The sequence below is a fragment of the Saccostrea echinata genome, unplaced genomic scaffold, assembly GCF_033153115.1.
Source record: "Saccostrea echinata isolate AGI-Se365-2 ecotype Australia unplaced genomic scaffold, CSIRO_AGI_Sech_v1 ptg000014l, whole genome shotgun sequence".
Classification (NCBI taxonomy): Eukaryota; Metazoa; Mollusca; class Bivalvia; order Ostreida; family Ostreidae; genus Saccostrea; species Saccostrea echinata.
In genome coordinates this window covers 407,261-434,167 of record NW_026889763.1, presented here as the reverse complement: position 1 = coordinate 434,167, position 26,907 = coordinate 407,261, and the positions used below count along the sequence as shown (strand labels likewise).

Genomic DNA, 26,907 nt, shown 5'->3' with positions numbered 1-26,907 from the left:
TGTAAAACTGTCTAGTATCCGCTCGTTTTGCATATAAAATAACATATGTTGGACACCTAAAAAATGTCCTCGCAATATTGCGATCAAAGTGCTTTATGTCAAAATAAACACATAATTAAGTGTCATATTTTTGTCCAACACGTAGGCGTCGTCATAAAATATAAAATGTGATATAATATTCAAGATGAAATCTTACCCAATGCAATCCCGCAATACAGGTAAATAAATTAATTATCATAATTAATTGTTTTACTTGCAACATGTATGTAAACAATATTGAAAAATGGTATACAGTATGAAACCTGCGAAAAAGCTCGTTTTTTGCGTCACAATTCATTTAACACGTGTGAAAGAGAATATTAATTAAAGTTCAACACACGATCTTGCGGTGTTGATGGACGAGAGAGACATTAATTAATCGCAAGGTAAAACAACAAAAACGGCACAGGTAGTGCTGGGTCATTGAAGCGGAACCATTAAGGCTGGACAGAAACACACGCCAATGAACGTAATACCTTGCAATTTATGCAAAGTGAGAATCACGAAATTTCAAAACGACAGTCGTAAGAAAGAAGCGTTGACCTGGGTTCTTCATATTAATTCAAAGTCGTATAGTGAAATCAACAAGGTTTTTTCTCTCTGTGGGACCTTTTTTGAATTATAGTATATGCTTCTTATGAAAGGATTATATTCTATGTGGATTTATCGGTGAATATTGAACATAGTTTGATCTTGTTAGGGATTTTATTAATAATCTGTGTCAGATGCTGATAGACATTGAATGAAATAAATTTTACATTCTCTTATAAGTTGATGGATATCCAGTACTTTACGCTTTTCTTCGATGGTTGACTTTTGAATTGGAGTTTTAATTAACGATAAAAATGGGGACGCCTAATTGGGCGACCTATTTTGATGGAATCGAACCCGACTACCCAGGGAGACCAAGGGAGGATAAGCATTATGGATACTGCCCTCAGCAAACACAGGACACTCGAAAACGAAAGCAAGGGATGGTGTTTCCAGAAGACACATTTAAACTGCAAGACCTAGAAAACATTCAAACAGCGACTGGAAGAATATCAACCTCCGGTTCTTGGAGAAGTACTTCCGGTTCCCGCCCGCCTTGTTCTCATCCTACGAGTCCCAGCTATACTTCATCCTCTATTGTCAGTGACGTTCTGTACGTGCCCCCAGTGTCTGCGAACCAGGGTAGGGCTTTACCCCCAATACCCGTGGAAGCGGATGGTTGTGTACACTCTGGGAGTGTTCGATCCTGTAGTGATCGTTCACAACCAAAATCTCCATTACATTTAAAACTGTCTCCAAATTACAGTAACCGGGAATTGCCGCTTATCCCAGTTGAACATAGAAAGGTGAGAGATTCCAATAGGAATGATTCTAATGTTTTATAATTTATATATCACTGAAAGTCATAACAATCATATATATGCCTAATATATGTGATACTGTTTATATAAAGGTTAAAGTGATTGAGAAATGTATTAATCTGTTCTTTAAATCAGGCTCCACTTTTGTCTTATACATTCCTTTAGTAAAAGTGAAACTGCGATCAAAAGTGAGTTCATCTAAGTTTTATGGCCCCGAGGCCTGGTCCTTGAATAAAAGGGGTAAGGTAAAAGGGGCGCCCGGCGTTTCTCTCTACTTACCGACAGGAATATCAAGACAGACCTCTTGAAGTGAAATTACTAAGAAATAACTGCATTTGTCTGTATGAATTATATTTTTCGGGAAATAATATAATTACTTTTATTCATCAATCATACTTCAGTTATTTGCATTTTTTTTTCATTTCAAAAATGGCGTCCAACACTATATTCCGGGACATTATTTATGAAAAAAAAAAAATATTGGGATCAGGAGTTCAATGAATTTAATTGGGTTCTAATTACCTTCAATTAACAGGTTATGCATTATATTATTTTGTTTTAATTAATTATGTGAAGACTTTTTTACAGACGTTTATCGTCATTAGTGTCTAGGATTTTTTTTTTTTTTTTTTTTTTTTTTTTTTTTTTTTACAAAAAGTACAGATACGCGGTTAATCGTATCATGTTTGGGAGTACTCTTGTATATCCCATAATTAAATGAAGGGAATATAACTGAAATTTATGGTGATTATAAAAAAGTTATTATTTTCAATTTTAGAAAAAAAAATATATAAGAGAGAGAAAAACAGAGACATCGGAGAGAGAGAGAGAGAGAGAGAGAGAGAGAGAGAGAGAGAGAGAGAGAGATCTACAATTATAAAACAAGAAAAACTTAAACAAGGATGAAATCCATATCCCTTAAATGATTTCTCCGATAGGATATTAACCTTTGACACGATGGGTCTTAAATTAAATTTGAAAAGTTCAGTACGCCAATAAAATGGATGTTAAAAAGTATACTGCTTTCGCTTGGACATTTTTATGACCATTTCAATCCTTTTTCTTCTTCACAATAAGAAGAGCTGTGAAAAATATAATTTTTTATGGTTTAACAAAATCAGAAATTGGTATGAATAATTAATCACTTGGTTATGAATTGCAAATGAATATTTTGAGTTCGTAAAACATGTATTGTATCTTTTGTTTCCAAATCCTTTCAAACTGTATTCAAGCAATGTACATTAGGAACGAACTAATAAGTCAACCCAGCACCCCCCCCCCCCCTCCCCCGGCCCCCCTAAAAATCTTCTTGTATAAACTTGTTTTGAAGTACTCAACATTTTTGTTAGAGAAAAAGCATCTCAAAGCTGTTTTGAATCTTTGAATCTCTTGTGGATTATTAACAGTAATGCGTTAGAGTGTTTTGTTTGTTTTGTTTTTTTTTTTAATAAATAAAATTGGCACTTTTTTTCCTTTCAATTCATTACCCAAATGTAAGTAGAAGCAACAAAAAAAAAAAAAAAAAAAAAAAAAAAAAAAAAATAAATCTCATTTTAAAGTCTGTCATGGGGAATCTTTAGATACAATGATATCTAAATATAGGTACATAGTTAAGTGCTGCTCAATAACCTTACTCGGGTCAATGTTAAAAGTGAAAAAAAATATTTAATGACAAAATGCATTTCTTTTATATGGAGAAAGCGCAAAGTCGATTTTTTTTCATGACTTTTCAACCTTGTGTCAAATTATAGATTTAAAAAAAATTGTATTGATCATGAAATTTTCAATAGGGCAAAACTGTATATTGTAAATGTGTATTTAAAAAACCTAAGAAGTAAAGAAGTAGGTACGGTTTGGCTTTTTTATGCCTTAAAAATTTGTTTTTCTTAAGAATTGAAATGGCTTATTTATGAATGCGTGAATCAGTAAAGAACATGGCATAGGGGAAGACCTTTCTGGAAACAGAGAAAGCCTAAACATTTAACGGTTTTAGACAATTCCACTGAAAATTGATGTCTTTTGCAACTTTTTAAGAAAATACATGGAAATGCACAAGTTTAAGACGTCACAATTGGTACTTATGAGGTCATGATTATGATACGATTTATATGTACTTACTTCATGCCCTTTGAACAGTTCAAAAAGCATGTTTAAATTTCTCAAAACAATTTTGAAATTTTGAAAAACCACAGGACCAGATTTGTATTGAAATCGTCCCTTCTTCATATTGTAAATCGGAAAAACTTTGAACTTGGGAAGCAAATTTTGGTTGCTTCACATACTAACATTGTAATCGGCGGCATGCATCTGCATCCCGTCAGAAAAAGCAAAGAGAAAAGTGTCTATATTCCTATAAAAACTCGTAATTTTGAGGTCACGCTGACGGCAATTTTATCTGTCATTTCCTTACTACTGTTATCTTTAAGATATAAAAAAGACAAGCTTTAATTTGTAAAAAAATATTCACTATCCAAAGACGGCACTGTATATGAAATTATAATTTCTGTCTTTCCTGATAATTGTTTTATTTCTACCAGGTACATGTATACCTTGTCTTGTTTATTGCTTCTCAGCCTTGGTTACTTGTAGTACTGTTTGACCTGTGTATTCCAGTAAGAGATAAATGGGGATAATTTGGCTTTGATTTCCATGACAACATTCTTGTTCAGCCATTTGACTTTTGGACCGATGTATAGACCTTTCTTACTTAGAAAAAAGACATTCACTATATTAGAAAGGTATTAAAGCTGAATAAAGTATCTAGTCTTATTTTTTTTTTAATCGAGATCGAATATTTTCTTTTGCCTTTGCTGATTATTTTAATGTTTTATACACGATAGGTGTATCTTCAAGGGCATCGTCGGAACCCACGGGTTTTCTCTCCGTTACACAGTTGAATGTAGTGTAACGGAGAGAAAACCCGTGGGTTCCGACGATGCTTCAAGGGGAACTTTTGATGATCCTGTTACATATGAATTTTGTGCGCAGTAATTTCAAAAATGACTATTGGCATTCAAACATGAAATAGATAGTGATTTTCTAGTATTTTTAAAAAATATTTACAGGAAAACAAAGTAAACAAGATGTGTTTGTGAAACACTGATACCCCCGTATGGCAACTAATAGTAAAGGTTAAACTTTCTCAAATGCAAATCAAATATGTCGGTACCCAATGTAAGCTCTTGTCTCGAGGAATAAACCTGTGAAATATTGAAGCCCTAGAAGCAACCATTGAATAGATATGGAAAAGGTTAAAGATTTTTCAAAAGTATGTCAAACATCAAGGTCAAGGTCAAATGGTCAAAATTAATGGTGCCCAGGGAAATGCCTTCTCCCAAGAAATACACAGGTGAAATATGAAAGCCGAAGCACCAATCGTTCAAAAGATATGACAAGGTTAAAGTTTTCCAAAAGTGGGATAAATTCCAAGGTCAAGGGCACAGGGTCAAAGTTGTTGGTATCCAAAGAAGGCCTTGTCGCAATGATTACATATGTGATGTATGAAAGCCCTAGAACCAACCGTTCAAATGTTATGACCAAGGTTAAAGTTTTCCAAAAGTAAGTCAAATTTCAAGGTCGAGGTCAAAGGGTCAAAATTGTTGGTAAACAAAGAAAGTTCTTGTCACAAGAATTACACATGTGAAATATGAAAGCCCTAGCACTAATTATTCAAAAGTTATGGCCTAGGTTAAAGTTTTTCAAAAGTAGGTCAAACTCCAATGTCAAGGTCAAAGGGTCAAAATGGATGGTATCCAAAGAAAGGTCTTGTTTTAAGAATTACATATGTGAAGTATGAAAGCCCTAGCACCAACCGTTCAAAAGTTATGGCCAAGGTTAAAGTTTGGTAAAATTTTGCAAAACTGGGTCAAACCAAAGGTCAAGGTCAAATATTGTGGTACCCAAAGAAAGGTCTTATCATAAAAATACACATGTGAAATATGAAAGCCATAGATTCAACCAATCAAAAGTTATGGGCAAGGTTAAAGTTTTTGCGGACAAACAGACAAACAGACAGACGGACGGACAGGGCAAAAACTATATACCCCCGAATCTTTGATACGGGGGCATAAAAATTTCATTGATATTATTTCTGAATCCTTCCTTCTCTTACTCTCGAGCCCAGTGGATAAAGGAATGTCATTTCTTAATGTCCTTCAGCGCTGAACACGAATACTTTTAAAAATTACAATTATTATAGTTCTTTTATATAGAATGATATCATATTTATAAGTTTAATTAGAATTCTCTCATTAATAATTTGCATTTTAATGGAACTTTTTTAAAAGCCCAATAAAGTATACACCGTCTATTTTTCTTAGGCATGTATTCCTTAAAACTTAATTACGTATATATAATACAGAAAAGTTAAAATAGCTGTTTATCATACACAAGCAGCATTTAATTAATTAAATATGTTATCTTTATAGTTCTATTATTGCGTTTATTCTCTGTTATATGAAAGTAACAAACAGAAAACAGGAAATAAAATGATTTCTAGAGCATTGTAGTCAATCACTTACAATATAAGATGACATCGATATCCAAAGAATGATATGCACGACATTGATATTAATATCATCACATATTGTGGCTGTCCTATTATAAATGGTTAACATGGTGGTTTATAATGAAACAGTTATATCATTCATGGATACAATGTAATAAATGATTATTAGATTGTATCGTTTGTGGATTTTACATCACTGGGGGTCACTTTAGAGAGATTGACCCGAGAATTTAAATAGCTCAAAAAAAAAAAAAAAAAAAAAACCAAAAAACCAAAAAAAAAAAAAAAAAAAAAAAAAAAAAACAAAATAACAAAAAAAAAAAACAAAAAACAAAAAAAACAAAAAACAAAAAACAAAAAAAAAAGCAAAACCCCCCCCAAAAACAACTCCCCCCCCCCCCAAAAAAAAAAAAAAAAAAAAAAAAAAAAAACACCAAAAAAAAAAAAAACACCAAAAAAAAACCAAAAAAAAAAAAAAAAAAAAAAAAAAAAAAAAACCAAACAAACAAACAGTCAAACAATATTGGACAAGACCATACTTAATCAAGCACAAAATATTTTGACTCATTAAAAAAAATTGATCTAATTAAAACACTTAATTTTCTTCAGTAAGGTTATTAATCTTATTTATGTCCTTTTGACACGACCTTTTAACCGGAACCATTACTTTAAAATCAGCTTGACCTCAAATATTTATACACCTCACACGATTTCGGACCAGTGCTCTATCTTTCACAAAAATGCTTTGAAACATGTAATGCCCAAAACATAAATGTAATTAAATGCGTCATTTAATTCACAACTCCGGGAATGTTTGAAGTACGTTTTAAGGAAAGTGAGAAACTCCTCCATCAATCGGCAATATGTCAAAACGAATGTCAACATTTCATTTCTTTATGACCCACCTTCATCTTCGCCATTTTGTTTCTCTCTGTGTGGTGAAAGAACAATGTGGGTTTTTACGCTGGGTCTAATAATTGAGAAAATATTGGTTTTTTGTACGGACAAAAAGTGAGCTGAATAGCTGTAAATAACAATGGATTTGTTTAAATAGAAGAATAGTAGCCAAAATGTATGACGCTAACAGGAATATACACTCAAACAAACAGGTAAGATGAAAAGGGATTTTACAATTTAGCCCGAAGTGTAAAAAATTCAAACTGTAGAAAATTTTCTTACCAAGTAACTAATTGTCCTTAACCAGAGAGAGAGAAAGAGAGAGAGAGAGATACATGTAATTTGAAACAGCTTATACAGTAAAACTTGTTTAATCATTACGAACACCATTGGTTCCATAGAAATTGGCTGGATTAAATAACATTCCTGATTAGACAACATTTCAAACAATTGAAAATTCAAAAAGGGACTTAATGCAAACATCCTTTTAGGCAAGATTTCGATATATACAACATCCGGATTAGACAAGTTTCACTGTATATTTGTATCTATAATTGCAGTTGGAACTAATTCGAACCTTTCAAGGAAGAACAGATAATAAGTTGAAGCTACATTTGATATGAGAATCTTTCACATACAAAATGTTAAAATACTACCTTCGTGCAAGGTTAACAAAAGAAATAAGAATGATTTACATCAAATGTAAAATTTAGCGCAGTCACTGGGTATTGAGTGATTAGCGTAATCATAATTAGCGCTATACACATCCGTGCAGTTTATTGTATTTATCAATGATTTATTTATGGTATTCATGAATTAGCGCATTGATATCCTCGCAAAAGCCGCTAATTTAAAAAGCCTGCTTTTTATATAAATGAAAGTAAAATATGTTTGGGAAAAAAATCTTTTAATTCTTAGTAGATATGTATGATTTATATTGACTTGATTTACTCCTTTAAAAAGCCACAAATGTCCATTTTACTATTAAAGGGCGGTATATTTGTTCATTTTCTGGTGTGGAACAATGACAAAGTATTTTTTCTTTATCAAACGTATCATTCAACTTGATTTACAATCTTGGAATAATTAATGTGCAAGATTTTTAACTTGTAAGATAACATCTCATAAATTATCATCATTAGCATTTTCTTGCATGTATTTGCCCGACACCATTATCTAAATATTATTTTCACGTTTTTGTGAAAGAATTTATAGAAACAATGTATCATGTTCTTACATGTAATTTCTTCATTTAATAATCAGTGTAATTTATTTTCATTTAGAATATACACAACGAATCAAAATCTAAACGGAAACGGCAACATGGAGAGAAAAGTACGAGACGATCCCGCAAAAAACCCGGGGACCATGATCCAGAAACAGCAGTAGTATTAACTGTATCTATAAGGAATGGAAAACATACAAAGAACGTGCATCATTCCAAAATGTTAAATAACAATATTGATGACGGTTTTACTTCGACGTTCCACGTCAAAAAGCCCTTGGAAAGTACCCTAAGTCGAGAACGTGCTGCGAAGGAAGCTGACAAAATTACGGTTCCTCTGCGTTCCAGTGTGCGCATGAGTCGGAAGCGGTGTCTCGTTCCCATGGTGATCATTACAATTTTAATTTTGGCAGGGTTATTATCTGCTGTTGCCTTCATCTTACTAAGACCATTACAAGAAGGTGAGTACAACATATGATTAATTAATCGATCAAAGACTTTCGATTTCAAATACATGAATATTTATCATACATTGTAACATTTTTGAAAATATTCTAGAAAGTCTCACAGCTTCGAGACTTCTATGTATTTTTAAGTGTTTTATGCCCTGTTCACAGATTTGTACCTTTGTAGATACTTTGAGATCGATCACTGTTCGTTATCTTCACATTTTTTTTTAATTTGAGGCGTTCAGCTAAGTAGCCTCATGTTGCCTGGTCCAGTAGGCTATGTTTATATTTAGCAACTTTTTGTTCAGTTAGTGTGATTCTTGTAAACTTTTTCTTCTATATTTGGCCATTCGCGACAAAGCTGTCCATCACTGATAGTTTATGCGACTTACAAATGTCAAAGTCATTCCGGAATTTTAAGTTATGTGGACGCGACGGGAACCGTGTGCCGCACTAATGAAGACCGATGAAAAAGCTGTAAAACAAACATTTACAAACAAGTTAACGATTTGTTTTTGCTTTGCCCTGAATGACCAAATCCCATCCATGTCAGTTATACATTCGTCTAAAGAAAGTAGTTATAACATCTTCAACAAAACTCTGGCATTTGTGTACATGTATATTTTAATGTTCTTTCATTTCGTATCAAGCATATTTGACAGGCACGTTTTCAAATTGGCCACTTTTTGGAATAACTGTCAGATAAATGTAATGAGGTATGATTTGAATAGGATACAAAATAACTTGGTCACATGACTAAAGCTTTGTTAATACAGATGCAAAATATTATTAAAAATCATCGATGACTGTAATTCTTGTACAAGTTGTACTTTAACGTCTAATCAAAAATATTACAATTTTTTTTTTACCGTTCGTGTATTTCAATGTTGAAAAAAATGAAAAAAGATTGATCCTCTCTTCTATTTCCCTACACAATCGAACAAGTCAGTGACGTCAAACATGTACAGGTACTTGGTATCTGTTTGTAATGCAACTGTTCATACTTGCTCAAGTATATTTTCAAAGGTTCGAAGAAAGTCACGGATTTGTTCAGTTATTTGAATTTTGTATTAAAAAGGGCAATTTTCATCAATTTTAAGACATGTAAAAAAACTATATACAAAGCAGTAGTCGACTTTTCTTACAGTTCTGCAGACTAGATTAAAATGCTTTTAAATTCTGATGAAATTTATCTCAAATGAGAAATGTTAATTTTTTTTAAAATCATTAGAATTGTACAATTCGCTTAAAATTATTGTAATTGTGGACTTGTATAGACCCACTTCATTCAGTGTTCTAAAACATTAAAATTGAGTGAATAATTGATCAAAACAAAATTTAATGTTTTCGATGGAGTACTTGTACTTTGAGTTAACATCATTAATTCTTCACTACGAAGCACAATATCGATTGAAGCGTTTTTAGTATTTCCAGTTCAAAACAATGTTATTTATGAAAGAAATGAACACATACCTAATTTTAAAATGAATTGAAAATAAAAATTCAGTTTGAAACTTTTCATACAAGTTTTACTGAATGTTTAAAAAGGTCAAATAATGAAATTGAATAAAAGACTAAAACAACTATTTTTTCTGCTAGACATTAATAACATTCGTTTGTAAATTTCTTTTTAGAAACATTAAATGACAAGTTTAATGGTAATAAATTTTTGATCATCTTGTAAAACGGGGCACATTAGGGAGGGTGTGTCGCCATGGTTGTCTAAATAAATTATGCGTGTTCTCGCGAGAAATCGTGAGGAAATTTTCAATAAGAATTCAGAAGGCCGACCACTTCCTTGTGCCGAAAACAATATAAAAATGTTTGAGATTAATGAAATTTAACATTGTAAAAACAATAATGTTGTACGTTAGCAAAATGTAAGCCGTGCTCAAATACATGATTGCGATTATATATTTTAAGCACTAAGATTTTACCCACACTGGGCTCCTTCAATTTTTTTGCATGTTATGTTCCAATTCTGATTGAATAATTCATTAAATGAAATTTACTTTTCATAGAATATCAGTGCTTTTATTTCAATATTGCATTATTATTCTTTCTGTTCAAAGTAAGAAAATTGTACATCCGTGGACTTCTGTATTGATATTCCTGGTTTCTGATCATTGCTGTTCATCAATAAAGATACCATAATTATCTAAGTGGATCAATTAGTTGTTTCTAGAACTTCTGAAATTGAAAAAAAAAATATTGTACCTTTTAGTATGATTCGAAGAGTCACAGAGTCTTCAAATAAACAATTCAAAAAGATTGGCAGTCAAAAAATTGCTCAAGTATTTACCAATCAATAGATATAGCCATATTTCAAATAATTACATGCATGTCTCATTTTACATGTATACCAGATATTGGAACGAAATTTCTTCGTCGAAAATAACTCCAGGCACGTAGCAAGGGGGGGGGGAAGGGCGGGGCGGGGGCTGCCCCCCCCCCCACTTTTTTTCCAAAGACTTTTTTTTACTATTTGAAATGTTAATTGAAAGGCCGGTTGCCCCCCCCCCCCCCCGTTTTTGTTGTAGAATAGTCAAATAAGAGTTTTGTAGTAGTGTATGAATAAAATCTGGTACTAAAGAAGTTGGAATCTACTTCCCCCCACGAAATAGGATTTTCCTTCTTTTTTTTTTTTTTTTTTGCTTGTCAAGTTTTTTTTTTTTTCAGGTAAGTTGAAATTTTTTTCTCTGGCTGGCCCCCCACTTTCAAAAACGATGCTACGTCCCTGAACACAATTGTACTATATGATATATTTCACCAAATGACGAACGATTGTTAACATGTATTTCAGAAGCTTTGGAACAGTAATGTAATATTATGAATTGGATAATACAGTTCCGAATGAACAGAAAATTTCAGTATTTTAACCTATCATTTAGGTAAAATCATTGACCTTTAAGTCTTCATTTACAAAAGAGTGTGGTATGCCACAGGTAAGCGTTAGTAGGATTTGGCTTCACGAAAATGTTGTTCCGGAATATCTTGTATATTATAACGGGGCTAATTCCAGTTACGTTAATGACCAAAAAATGTTACACTAATTGTCTACAGAGTTACAGAGTTACAAGCTCAGTGTGATCTAATTAAGTAGTGGACAGTGTCAAAGTGACACGACACATTTATCGTACAACTATGCCCTTGTTAATTGAACATGACACATTTCATGTACGATATCTGTTTTTTTTTTTTGTCCTACAAACCTTAGAATGTCCTGAATACCTCAATTAACCTTAACATTTTGCTAGAAAATTTATCAGTGCCAGAAATGTAAAACATTTATGCTGTCGACATTATAAAAACTAATTTTATTAAAATAAGGAAAACATTGCCAAAGATGGGAAAATATGTTTAGGCTTCAATATAAGATCTTCTAAACTATTTCATAGCATAGATAGAACATATATGTATATTTATTCAAATGCCCTATATATGCAAGATGAATGCAATCGTAAATGAATAGGTAACATGGCATATCTACATTCAGATACATTATAAATTCTGATATGCTTTATTTACGTAAAAGTTAATTTAAAAATCACGTCTGAAATCAAATTGCAGAGTGAGAATGCAATTCATCTTTCAAATTGTTAATGGGAAGAAACATTGACTTTGTCAACAAGCATCTCATTCATGTCAATACCGTAATCCTTATTTCTGTTGTCAAAGTCATGTTTTTGTTTTGTTTGTTTGTTTGGATTTTAGGGGTTTTGTGTTCAGTTGTGTTTTGGTCATATGAAAGCTGAATGTTTTTTGATTTAAGATTAATTATAATTTTGAGCAGATGGTCTGAAGTACATTCTTTGTATTTTTCTCTCTGAAACAAATGATGGCTTTAAGCCTCCATCGAAATCTTACGATAATATCAACATTAATGATTTTTAGATTTATTAATTCCAGTATTTCATCTTTTATCATAATCGTTATTGTGACATATTTGGTTGTATATGTTTTTCATCTGATGTTAAGATTCTCCAAAGTTATAAATTAAACAGAAAGCTTTAAGTGAACACCATTGAAATAAATAAATGGTGCCTCAGCAAACCACAGTCTCCACCAAAGTGTATATCATGGTCAAAATTGATGCATCGTCATATCGCATTCACTTAATTGTAAACATGGATTTGACAAAATGTCATATGTGGTGAAAATTTGTGGCAATAAATGTATTTTTAATGGAAAAAGTTGGCCTTACAAAAAGTCTCGTTCTAATTTAAAAAAAAATTATTATTAACTGTTAATGATTTTGCAGAATAACCTTAACACGTTGCTGAAAAGTCTGTCAGTACCAGAAATGTACCAGAAATGTAAAATACATGTATATATGATACTACATTCCAAATTAAAATATTTTATCAAAATAAGGAAACTATTGCTGTAAATAGAAAAGGGGTTTCTTGACTAAAATATAAGATCTACCACACAGTTTTGCAAAAATGTTGGAGCAGACACGTATATTTAAATTTCATGTATGCAAGATGAATGCATTGTGTAATACATCAAGAGGTAACATGACATATCTATATTAAGATGCAGTGTAACTACGTTTATAATTTAATTGCAGAATTTTAATTATTTTGTTTATCCACAGAAAATTAAAGTGAGTCAACATGCTTTTCTGAATTTGTTGTCATAAAGGTGCATGTAATCATTTGTTGTTGTGTTTTTTGTTTTGTTTAGTATGTTTAAATATTTTGGTTTCGGTTATTCATTCAGTTGTGGTTTGATCATGGAATGGTTGAATATATTTTGATTTAAGCTAAATAATGATTTTGTTGAGAAAGGTATAAAATGCATTCATGTTAATTTGCTCTCTGAAACCTATGGTGGCGTTAAGCTGCTATCGAAATCTGAGGTGTCAGCAGTATCGATTTTATATGATTAAATTCTTATAAATTATCCTGTAACTGACTGATTATTGTGACATATTTGTTGTCAGCATACATGTCTTCTATTGCGTCCGTAATAACTTGCAAGATGACATAATATCTGAATTCTTTTATTAAGAATTCTTGCATGTCATTTTTACAAAGTAATATTTTGACATGACCTTCTTGATTGTTGAGATGATAAAGTTACATTTCAAATAAACATATACCTTTTTTTTCCAATTGGTAAGAATTTATTTAAGTTTTCAAATTTTTCATAAACTACAAATTACTAGAAGGATTATAATGGCACTAATGTACATGTACATGTACATCTATCACTTTGTTACTTAGGAATGTGATATTTGTATGAAGACATGAGGAAATGGATGTTTAAATTTCATTATTGTTGAGGTTGTGACTTGTAAATGTTGTCAAGGGAAACCAGAAATCTAAGAAATATGTAGTTCTGCGATAAAAAAGAGGAATAAACAGTTAAAATAAGATATGCTAGTTCTGACAGTTTCAAACGTTATCCTGAAAATTTTCAGAATCTTTAAGGCATGATTTTTGTCATGACCTGTTTAAAAAGTTGCATGCAAGCTGAGCTAAAAGATTTTTAGTCTTTTTTAAGTTAACATATGTATTCTCTATCATGGCATACACAGAGTCGGTCAGCTTTTCCAGTCAATATATTTTGTAGAAAAATAGATTATCTTGGTTGAGGCAAACACTGTTTTTATTTTTTGTAAATCATCTCCCCTTTAAATCAACAGAAATTGAGTTGGTTTATACAATTTTTGTGATGTTGATTAATCTCATTTGCGCTTATCAAAATCAGGTAACTTTCATTATGTATCTATTTTTAGAATCATCACCTGAAGAAAAGGACGGTTTAGGTAATATTTACGAATTTTTACTCTAAACATTAAAGGCTCCACGTCTGGATTATTATTTCTTGTTACAACTTAGTTAAAAATTGAGTCTTGAGTTATACAAAGGAAACTTATAAGAAGGAAATTATGTAGTAAAGCAAGATATTTTCTTTAAAATTAGGCAATTATTTATCCTTCGACTTAATGTAAATACCTGTTTGTTTATATCTGAATATTTGTTTCATAATTATGATATTCCTTTTGTTTTTCAGTCATGATTTTAGCAATCACGCACATGCGCATTCTCAACAAAAAATTTGTCTCAGAGATGTCTAATTCATCGAGCCCCAAGTTCCTACAGTTCAGTAGCGCTTTTGAAGATGATGTAAGTGGAATAAAATTTTAAATATGATATCATCTTTCCTCAAAATATCTTTAGTTATTAGATTATGTGCTGAAACATATTGTTATACAAGAGGGTACTCATTAAAATACAGTAAGTTTTGAAACTTTCTTTCAACTTCTAAGGTCATGACTTGTAAAGCATAATAACAATAAAGTCTTGAATTTTTTTCATATACTGAATAAATGACCACACATAAATACTGAGACATGATAAAACGAACAATTAACCAACGCATTGTAAAGACTACGGTTTATAAAAAGACATTGGAAGGCAATGATCGTATAAAATAGACAATTATTTATTTTTAATTAGACGTGTGGGTTTAATGTTGCCCAATGATTTTTTGGATTTTGTCTAATGATTAGGTCGTCTTGTTGGAACTTAACGCTGATAGACATTATATTGTGGGGGAATATGATAAAACTTGTCGCCATAAATAAGTAAATTGACCATGTACGTAACAGGAGTTCTTTATACATATATGCATATGTGCCAAAGAGATAATAGCAAGTGAACCACGCAAAATTTATCGTAAATGTGATGTTCAAATTATAATATTTAAAATAACCACATCCATCATATCTGAATTACACGTAAAATTTAGTCCGACCAATACAAAAACCTGTTCATGCTGATTATGTTTATTTTTCTCCGAATAATTCATATATCAGTACAGTCTTAGGTCTTATAACACGAATAAATTGTCTTGTTTAAGGAAAGATTTCAGTCTCAAAGGAACTTCATAAATACTCATCATTCCGTTATAACACATTTTTGGATGGCTTTTTGTTGTTCATAAGTGAAAATAAGTAATCTAGAGTACAATTTTTACAAACTATTTGGTGCTTAAACATTCAGTAAAGCAATTTATATATAAGGGTACATGTACCTATAAAAAGACATTAAGGTTTAACATTTTATTGCACTGTTTAAGTCATGACTTCACAAACTTTAAAAAGACCGAAGAAAGTTTCGAAATGTCTTTCATATTTACACGAATGTTAAAGATATAATTTACATTCTTACTGAATAAAGGACCATATATGAATTCTGAGACATAACGAACAATTAACCAACGCATTTCTGGACCAGGTCTTATAGAACAAACTAGGAGGCAATGATCGTATAAAAGAGACAATTATTTGTTTTTAATTAGACGTGTGGGTTTTGTATTTAGCTCAATACTTTTTATTCCTGTTTTTGTCTAATGGCTAGGTCGTCTTGTTAGGGCAAAACGCTCATACACATCATATTCTATGGGTAATATACAATGAAGCTTGTCTCCATTAACAAGGAAACTGACCACATTCTTTTGATAAATTATGGCTATACGTTGGTGAGAGAAAGTATATTTTCTTAATTTAGATGCATTATAATTCTTGTTTCTTATGAATGATTTGGGTTTCTTTAAAGTAGTCATAATGCCGATATTTTTTCATTGAATTTAAAAAAGATACATGTATATAAGAAAAAAAACATACTTTCCTGCATTATATGTTTATGTGAATTTAGTTCCAGCCGATGTCATGAATCACAAAACAAAGATCTTAAAACAAAAAATTTATTTCTTAATGCATAATTTCCAAGGGAAATCAGTAAAAAAAATCGACATTCTGTGAACATTTACAAAACATTTTTAGAATTTTCTGTTTGATGTGTAAATGTTTTGGAATTTTCCTGACTGTAAATTTGGTTTTTCAAAAATGGGTGTTTACATTTTTAGATCAATGATGTCTTTCTCAGGAGCAACATAAGCAGATATTTTTATGGCACAAGCTTGAATGCACTAAGGTAAGAAATCCCATTTAAGAAATACCTTTTTGCAATTTACTCAGGTGTAAAGGTGTTCATAATAATCAATCTTTGGCTTCCCCTTTAGATAATTATGACGTTTATTGATGATTTGTGGTAATTTTTTCCTTCAGAGCAAATCACATGTTTGAAAGAGTTGCAACTATGCAATGATACCGAATATTTGACACAACGTCATATATATTCATTTTATATCTGATCAATATGTATAGAAGGCGTAAACGGAGTTTATATTTTTCAAAAATCAGATAAGTTTTTGACAAATAAAAAGACCGTCTTTTAATTTTGACAAAGTACTAACGAAGACACAGAATGACGTCGACTTTTCAGAAGAATGAATGTTGAATATATTGTTATAATCTTTAAACGTACATGTAGAAGACGAATTGAAAAATCAAAATTATCTTTCAAACTGCAAGGATCAGACGTGTGTATACACTGCAAATCTATTACATGTATGGCTGGAGACCATTGATGATAAACTTCCATTCTTTAAGAATATACGCCTAAATTTTTGCTAGAAAATTTATTTTACTTAATCTTTATACGTATAATATCAAATGTTAGTATGTCACTTAAAGATCAAAATTTTAATGCTAGAAAATTGTGGACAATATGTTTTGAAAGCCTTTGAGTCTAAAACTTTTTGGGAAGGGTATTGAACGATGCACATTTTGCAAAAATAAAATCAATTGTATAGTGCAAAGTATCTCAGTATAATATATTGTATTTATTTCATGCGCAACCTTTTGTTTTTGATATGATAGAAAATACCTTCTTCAAATGTTAAAAAAAATTAGTTTTTTATATCAATCAATGGAGAAAAAAAAATATATTGCAGTGAAAAATCCATTAATGAAATTGATATAAAATACTGGATTCATTTCTATTACATTTTCAACAGTGAAATACTGTAATTTATTTATTGAATTTTGTCACAGTGTGAAAGAATATCAATGTGATATTCTGCCACCGTGTGAAATAACATCAGAAGTGCGTCAAAACTCTCAATTTTCCTCCAATTCACGAAGAGCGTTATAAAAATACTACCTGGCATGTTATAAAACAGAGACTAAAACTGCCGAAGTTTCTCCAAATATGTTGTTGAATTATCTGTTTGCAATATTTTCAAGCTCACAATCGCTTATATATAGCTTTTACGTGTCTCAACCGCTCAACTATGTCATCACTGCCTATGACACAGTGTTACAAAAGACAGAGGCAAAGAGAAATTAAAATCAAAGAAAATGTAATAATCAGTAAATTCAACAATTTGTGGATGAATAAGGAATTTCACTTGTGAGACAGGATATGTTTTGATATTTTCACTCTTGCTTTGCACTCGTGAAAATATAAAAAAAAAAATCCTGTACCAATCGTGAAAATATCCTTTATGATATCCAGCAACAAAACATTGAATATCCATTGATCAAATGATGGTATCTTTGTTTCAGTTTTAGCATCAGTGGAAATTTTAAACTTATGTAAAGCAAATATATTTCATTTATTACGTGGGTGACATTGTTACCCTAGGCCTGAATTATCTATTTTTGAATAATTAGTGTACATTGTATCATATTTGGTTTACATGATACTACTTCTTGTAGATTATTAATGGATCCAAAGTTGACTTTTATGCAAATATTGTATCATCAGTGCATCTTTTAATTTTTCTTTCTTAACATATTAAGAATAAAAGTGTTTAAATGACATCACATTTATGTGTTTTTTGTCTTCAGAAATGGTAGCATTTATACGTACAGTGATCTTTCTTTCAAAGACGTTGAGCATCTACGAGATCCGTCCATTATTCAGAATGTCCTTCGGGATACCTCAGCCCCTTTTACTTACAGAAATATGAAAGCCATTCGTATTGGAGACAACATTGTTGATTACGACAGTATTCATATAGATTTGTCATTTGTTAACGTTGACAAATTTCCCGATAAACCAAAGCTCAAAGGTGAGAGAGAGAGAGAGAGAGAGAGAGAGAGAGAGAGAGAGAGAGAGAGAGAGATTTAACTCATTATTTTATTTATTATTGAATTGTTTTAGCTCAGCTGATTTAATAGCTTAGATGAACTTTTTTGATCATAGAGTGTCCGTCGTCTGTCTGTCCATGTGTCATTTGTCGTCGTAAAGTTCAAACATTTTCATTTTGCAAATTCAACAAAACTTTCCGCAAAGCCTTGGGTTAAGGGGGCTATCTTCAAGTTATTATAATTTTTTTTTGAATTGTGGGCCTATGGGATAGGCTAGGGCGAAAGTCGGACCAGATTTTACCTAGGACACATGTACTGGAAAAAAATCTTAGAAATTCGCATTCTCCAGAACAGCAAGGCGACCATGTAAGTCATATTGATATTGAAACATAGATGCCAACGAATTGTGGATTCAGATTAGGTTATATATTGAAGCTAGAATGGAGTTTACATTTTTAAAGTAAAAATGCTGATGAAGAACAGCCAAGGTGACCTTAGATGACTGTTGTGGTCCATTTGCCTCTTGTTTTTTTCCCTTTTCTATGAATATAGGAAGGTGGATACCATTTTCAAGTACAAATATCTCATTGCAATTGTAAAGGATGAAACGTTGAAAAATTATAATTATCAATTTCAAAGAGCTTTTTTTTTTACGTAGGGAGTCTGAAATAAATTATTCACACCTTTTTTTTTTTTAAAATGGAATTTGTTATGGCTCCTAGAATCGTGACAGCAAATATATTAGTCGTTTAATTACTTCCACGGCCTATGAATTTTTTTATTACCATAATGAGATGAGAATTTTGTCCCACTTTTTTCAGAGTTACGGCGATTTATAGAGGAAGTGCGAGAAACCAAAAATTCCAAAGAAGCCATTCAAAAAACAACAGGTCCGTATATCATTGTATTATGACATAGCTTAACATATTTTAAAAATATTATATAAACAATTAATGTTAATATAGAAATAATCATGAATTCATGGACATTCATTTTAAATTGAACCTTTGACACTATAAACAATTTCAAATAAACATGTCTTTTTGTCACAAAAAACTATTTTCACGATACCTTATTTAAATTTGATGTAAAAATGCATACCATAGACGCCAATTACATTATAAATATAATTTCTCCCATCAAGATCCTTATTTGTTATTACTGTCTCCCTCTTAAAGATCACAGGAATTCTACTCGTAGATATTTTGATCAAGGAAAGTAGTTTGTAGACTAAATATAGCATTATTTAAACTACATTATTTATAGTTAGAAAAATGGCAAATGTTGTGGGATCATTGGTCTTAGTTTATCAGGTGCTTTAAATTTTCAATAGATAGAAATAAAACAAATAAAAATGGGTAATTGTATTAATTCTATTTTTTTTTTTTTTTGATTATTAGAGAGACCTAAAAAGATACAGCATCTTATTCCAGAGTTTAGTAAGAAAAAACCACTTATCCCGATAAAGGTCAGCTTGGAGTCGACATCTGTTGTCGAGAATGAAGAACCGGAAGTTATCAAGTCTGTTCCAGAAACTACAACTTTCTCAAATGATGTATCAAATAGGCTGGAAGAAGTGACAACAGCAATGCCTCTCAATAAGGGCACAACAACATTCGTGTCAAAGTCAACAACAGATGGGGCGAAATCAAGTACAGAAATTAGTGGTAAGCTGTGCTGTAGTTCTGTTTGTGGTGGAATCTTCAAGTAAGATTCTCACTACACAAGCATAATAATTATAACGGATTAAGAAAAGCAATTTTTTAATCTAAATATAATATTCACCCTTCCTGCTTCATTTCTTCAATTATAATGACCAAAACCACTTATTTACTAAAACAATTTTTATATCGCTTCAATTTAAACTTTAATTCTTTAGGTTTTACACCATCTTCATCAGAAACAACATCAAAAATAACAACGACAACAACAACATTGGCGTCAACAACAATATCAACTACAAGAACAAATGATCCTAGAAATGAAATTGATCAATCATCAAACAAGGAAAATGGTATGCAAACCATAAAATGTAATCTTTTCTTTAAACTAATGAAAAAAATCCCTCTATGAATAAGTCTATGGATACCATTAGTATTTACAACTTCGTATCTGTAAAGAAATACATATTGTATTAATATTTCTAGCAAGTTTATATTTACACTATTTTCTTTTTACTTTGAGTTTAAAGCAGATTGACACCTCCACAAAATGACCCTTGTCGACAAATTAGAGGCACAAAGTATTTTTAATTTTAAAAAAAAAAAATTGTACATCCCAGTGTCTGACTGGACAGTATTTTAGAACTTCCAGTGATGCATGTCTTAATAACGTGGATAATTACTGTCTTTCTTTTTCCTAACACGCGTACATTTTTTTAAACAGAATCCTTAACAACCCCTTCAACAACGAAAACTCCTATATCAACGCCATGTAAGTACTGAATTTATATTGTCAAATAAAAGTTATGTATCTGAATTTGAAGAAGTACCTATTACACTTTTTTCTGTAAGAATGTGAACGTCTATAAGTTACATGTAATATCTTAAAAAGTGATAATTTGCAAAATCAGTCTTTGATGTGTTGGCGAGGGTCTCCCGAGTTATAACTATATAAAATTGAATTGTAAAATTCTACATCTGCAGATGTGAAAGTGACAACAGAAACAGAAGCGGTCGGAACAACAGGTGACCATAATGCCACGGTCACGTGTAACTTTGGTAATCTGGAAGACTGGAAATTCCTCATCATTCGGAATATGCCATACAAGGGAAAACCCTATCTTGTTATGAATTTAACTTCTGACGAAATGATCACAATTCCTCCTGAAATCAAAGATAGACTCTATTTGAACCTGGATGTTAATAGCGTTTCCGGTACGATTCGTATCAGCTTCCTGTTGCAATGTGGAGATCTTGGAAGATACGAGTGTAAAGTACACAAGGGAGATTACTCGTTTATAGGTGGCGGCGAATTAAAATGTAAGAATTTCTTTTGATAAAAATGTTTAATTCACGTTATAACTAATTTGATGGTAATATATATACAAATATTTAACTGTTCGTAATTTTATAATCAGATATACTTGATACGTAATAATTTGTGTTTAACATTTTTTCCCGTCAAAAATCAGTCACGGCAATTTTTTTTCTTTTCAAATTAACAAAAAATGATGCAATTTTTCATGAATTTTGTGGGATGATTGCTAAATAAATCCACCCTAAAAGTGTAATTACATACCAGTTTTTAAGTGGCATTCAATTAAAATGTTTTTGAATTGTCCGATTTATGTTTTGTGCAGTGTTACCTACAAAACCCAAAGTTACCTTGCCCGTGGAAATCATTGAAGGCAAAGCATTACAAGAGCCGCTATTGTGTACAATCAATGTCGGATTTCCAGCGGTAAAATCTGAATTTGAATGGCTGTTCAAGGCGCAAGGAATGGATTCATTTCAAAGAATAGGCAGTAAGTAGTGTGCTTTAGTTTACATAGACAAAGTTGGATAGTTTATTGGAATACTATTCCAATTACGTGCTTCATGTCAACACTCGTTCTGTACGCAATTTTTTTTGAAACATATTCATACCAAAGTAACTATAGGAGAGACCTGGACAAACATACTTTGGTTACTTTTGTGATGTAATATAAAGAGGAACTTATTTGTAAAAAAAAAAATATACATTGATCTCGAAACTAAGTCCTTATGTGAAACACACCTGAATATCATCTTAAAGAATAAAAAATGATAAAGAGCATTAGTTTATTATTTTTATTTAATACAAGTAGTACACAAGATAAATACCTTGTAAAAATTGTAAATTTGAGTTGCTCTCTGTTATATAGATACTGACAATAGTCCTAAGAGAAGCGGCGTATGCGGACAAATCAAGACAATACGACTCGAGCTGAAGGAGCCACCAATGGTTAATGACGTCCAAGTGAATTGTGTGGTCAAGCGAGCAAATGCCGGACTTTCTTCCTTAGCTCTAGAGGATGTTGCAACCATTGAAATTGTTCCTAGTAAGTCATGCCTATTGTTTCTTGTTGTCAAGAACTACGACAAAATCTCGTATGTCAAATTGGTGCCTGCATTTTGATTCATGAGGATTCATATTTAGAAAAATCTTAATCAATTTTAGTTTTATTTTTGATATATATCTTTATATGTTATCTATTTTTTTTTCACCCAAACATGGTTTATATCTAGAAAGAAAAAGAAATACAGAGAAATAGTTTCACTTCTGAAGTTCAAAACATATATTTGCGCTCAAATTTTGTTTCATAAAACGTTATGAACTTTAATAATTTTAATGTAAACCTTTCCAAATGTCAGACGTCATGAAGCGACTATTTTTCTTTTTTGGAATACAATTGCTTGTCGGATTATATAATGTAAAAGTTTATGAGAAATAGAGATTTTTAGTTTGCCAAATTTATTCGCGCCCTGCTTTGCTACATTTTACAAAACGGAAAAAAAATTATTTTTAATTTAAAACTTATGACCAAGAAAGTATTTCTTAATAATTAAGCATTCAATTCCATTTTCTGAGAATTCTTTACTCTCTGTTTTTTTAAAGGAAATGAAACACGATTTCTTGTTTAATAAATCTGAGTCTCTTTACAGGCAGTCTTTGTAATGGCGTTAGTGATAATACCTTGATTAAACATCCCTACACGTGTGATAAGTACGTACAGTGTACAAACACAGACATGCAGGTCAAACAATGCCCAGACAATCTGTGCTTCGATCCGACAAGTCAAAGATGTGGACAAACAGGTACATATCTAAATTAATAATATTTTTCTGGAGGGTATTGATGTCAATATTTAAAAGCTACAAAATCTTTTGGTGATAAACTCAATTTAGGTATTAAACATTTGACTAAGCCTAGCTATTGATGAAGTATTACTTAGAACATAAACAATCTTTCCAATGCTTCCCGGTAATGTAGTCTTTAAATGTTATGCTTGTTCTGCAGATCTATTGCTCCATCTATTGTATACTTTTGAATGTCCTGAGAATATTTTTACAATGAATAATGTTCAGACGGGGACATATTGGTTCGATTATTGTAAACATATTTGAAAATTTACTACATAAACAAAAATTTTTACATTACTTTGGGTCGTATTTTGACTGTCATGTTCCATGCTAATTGTTAGGTCATTGCTTTTATACTTAATTGACTACGGAGTACTCCGTATACCTGATCAATATATAGGACTCGAGATGAGCGTGACCGGTCGACAGGGGATGCTTACTCCTCCTAGGCACCTGATCCCACCTTTGATGTTTCCAGGGGTCCGTGTTTTTGCCATGCTCATGATTCTTTTTTTTTTGTTTACTGGATTATTAAGATTGATCAATTTTCATTATCTTCAACTTTTACATGCCGTCACGGTAGCTCAGTCGGTAGAGCGCTCGCTCCGTGATCGGAAGGTCGTGTCTTCGAATTACGGCCGCGACTGTCCCAAGTCGATAAAAAATAGGTAGCAACTGTTCCTTCACCAAGCGCTCGGCACTTTGAAGTGAAAGTTACGGGTCCTTCGGATGAGACCTTAAAAACCGAGGCCCCGTGTCACGGTAGGCGTTGGCACGATAAAGAACCCTCACTGCTCAATGGCCCTGAGTGCCGAGTAAAGGTCTAAATTTGAAGCCCTTCACCGGTATTTGGTGACGTCTCTATATGTGTGAAAAATTCTTGAAGGGGACGTAAAACAACATACAATCAATCAATTAATCAATCAACTTTTACATTCTGACAGTAAGTTTAATGCAGTCATAGTGAATCCTCTGCCATAATTCAGTCTCATGTGAATATTTCGTTGAAAGCGATTATGTAGTCGATGCTATACTACAAAAAGATATTTTGTATATGACAAAAACCTTCATAAATTCATTTCAATATGTCGTTGAAGGCCTTGAAATGACATCAGCAGATGCTTACTTGAATGAAGGCGTGACCTTGCTTTCTTGTCGACTGCTTCATGTCGGTGCATGGACGTCAATATCCATCTACAAACATGCCTCTAATGGAAACAAATCAAGGATTCTCATTGCTTACAACGATTCCACCAATCCAGAAGTGGAGAAGGAAGTTAGCCATCGCTTCAGAGCTACCATCGATAAACCTTCCAAGTATGAGGTTAATATTACTTTGTGGGTCTATTCCTTGGAGTGCAAGGATGAAGGTCAATTTTCCTGCACGGCCGATGTACCATTTGCAGTTCCTGAAGCATTCGGCAGACTAAATATTAAAGGTAATTTTATCTTTAAAAGATTCCCCTTACAATTAAAAATTGAATTAAAAAAAATATGTAAGTATTTGCTCACTTGATATAACAAATGAAATGTTAAGTAATTTTAGCGCATCTTTCTGGATTGGATAAAATGGAGTCAATTGTGTCAAGGCATGGATGTGTAAATTATAATTTTAAGGAAACATTTATTGTTTTCGTTACAGCAAAACCGGATGTTCCTTCAATTACGATACCTACTGAAATAATTGACAGCCGAGAACCAAGGGAGTGGTTCAAATGTGAAGGAAACGTGGGATACCCTAAAGGGAAGATGTATTGGGAAATCAGACTAAGGGGGAATGCTGAGTTTACAAATCAGATACCATTCCAAACCAAGCGTGATCATGAAAATACAACTAACTGTAAATCGTACGTCACGAACGAATTCCGTTTCACACCAAATAAAAAACATGATGGAATGGAAGTGAGATGTGTTGTTGAAAACCAGGACACAATGCCCAGTGGCAGACGACTTTATACCACAAAGAAAATTCATGTGATTCCAGGTAAAAATTAATTATACTGCGAAATTTAAAATTTATTTATTTGTTCACAATGTTCATGGAAAATGTTTTGAATATTGACATAAGAAATTTAAAACCTCTGTAATATACTCAACTTTTACATTTTTTTTGGTGTTTTAAAAAAAGAATGTAACTGTGATATGAAAAATGTAGTAAAAATATTTAAATAAATTGAGAGCTAAGTCATAAGATTGGAAAAGCGAAAAATACTATGCTTCATACATTGTGCATTTATACATGTCACTAAGAATAATGTTTCTTTAAAAGAATATGTAAACATTAATTGATTAATAACACAATCTGTTTTCTGTATTACACGTATTCAGGATCATAAGATACAATGTATTTAATTTCAAACATCTTTTTCAGCTAACTTTTGTGCAGGCATATCACGTGACAAGCGTGCGCATCCTAACAACTGTTATCAGTATATACAGTGTCATGATGGCTACACATATGTACAAAGGTGTAGTATAGGGCTCTGTTTTAACCCGGAAACTCAAGAATGTGATATTAGACAGGAAAAGGAAGTTGACGTGATTGGTAATATTCGATAGTTTTATCTTAAAGTTTTAATCTTACAATGCTTTTTTCATCCAATATGCTTTAAATTTATGAGCATTTTCTAGCTATAACCTTACTCACATACATATTGATATAATAATGATATCCTTTTCTTTAATGTTTTGTTCCTTTTTGAACAGATCCAGAATTCCCCTGCAAACCAAACAGAAACGGAGTATATTTCCCTCATGATTCAATCTGCAACAAGTATATATGGTGTGTCCAAGGTCAAGAGGTCATACAGCACTGTCCCTTGGGGACACAGTATTTTAAGGATGGTCAATGTACTTTTGAAGAAGACAAATTTCATTGCAGTAGAAATTCTACCTCTGCTTAATAATTAAACATCCAAGGCCAAAGTGATTGAACACCGAAGCTTTTCATCACCGTCATATGTGATATGTTTCTTAGAGTCATTGCTAATTTGACATGCTTGACCAAGTGCTGATGCATATGTATGAAAGAATTTTGTGTTTGCAATCTGGAATCTGTTTTTGAAAACGCAGGAGTTGTGTATTCAAAAATAATCCTTGACAGAAGACAAGTTTTTCATTGAAATTGAATACTTTTATACACGGACATGCCGTAAATAACTCGACCTTTTATGAAAGTTGTACTGTAACAGAACACTCTGGTTTAAGAGAAGATGTGGTATTTGTTTTTTTCAGCATTTAAAAGTTTTGCTCCTAATATTGCTATAATTTTGAGAAAAAAGTGGACAGGTTAGTTGTTGTATGTGCATCGAATTTCCAGGTCTGCATAGTATTCAGATCGAATGCCAAGGTAGGATTATTCGAACAGCTGTTTTACTGCACAGATTTTAGTAATATTCATGGACACTAGAATGTGTTGCATATCATGTTACAGATCTTCTCTATCTACATATTTTTCATATAGATATCTCATGTGATATATAATTTGTAAATTGGTGCCTTAATAATCTACAAATTCTTGTTATGACACGTAATCTACAATCAAAGATGACCTTAATAGTGTTTGATTTATATGAGAGTGCTACTACTTTTTTTTTCAAAATGTTGAGAACGTGTAAAATACAGGTGCTCTTTTTATTGTGTATGATTTACTTAACTTTTCTT

General features: G+C 31.8%; 1 protein-coding gene across 1 annotated transcript; it reads left to right on the top strand.

Moving 5' to 3' along the window:
• The first annotated feature begins 646 nt into the window (after window positions 1-646).
• Window positions 647-26,907, top strand: LOC133186952 (uncharacterized). Its single transcript, XM_061322335.1, has 19 exons — window positions 647-1,376; window positions 8,079-8,481; window positions 12,263-12,265; window positions 14,216-14,245; window positions 14,494-14,606; window positions 16,351-16,418; window positions 18,179-18,402; window positions 19,243-19,311; window positions 19,822-20,088; window positions 20,301-20,435; window positions 20,807-20,854; window positions 21,067-21,402; window positions 21,723-21,887; window positions 22,266-22,442; window positions 23,047-23,199; window positions 24,342-24,683; window positions 24,887-25,228; window positions 25,616-25,789; window positions 25,951-26,907. The coding sequence occupies exons 1-19, from the start codon at window positions 885-887 to the stop codon at window positions 26,145-26,147; spliced, it is 3,738 nt and encodes a 1,245-aa protein (XP_061178319.1). The 5' UTR covers window positions 647-884; the 3' UTR covers window positions 26,148-26,907.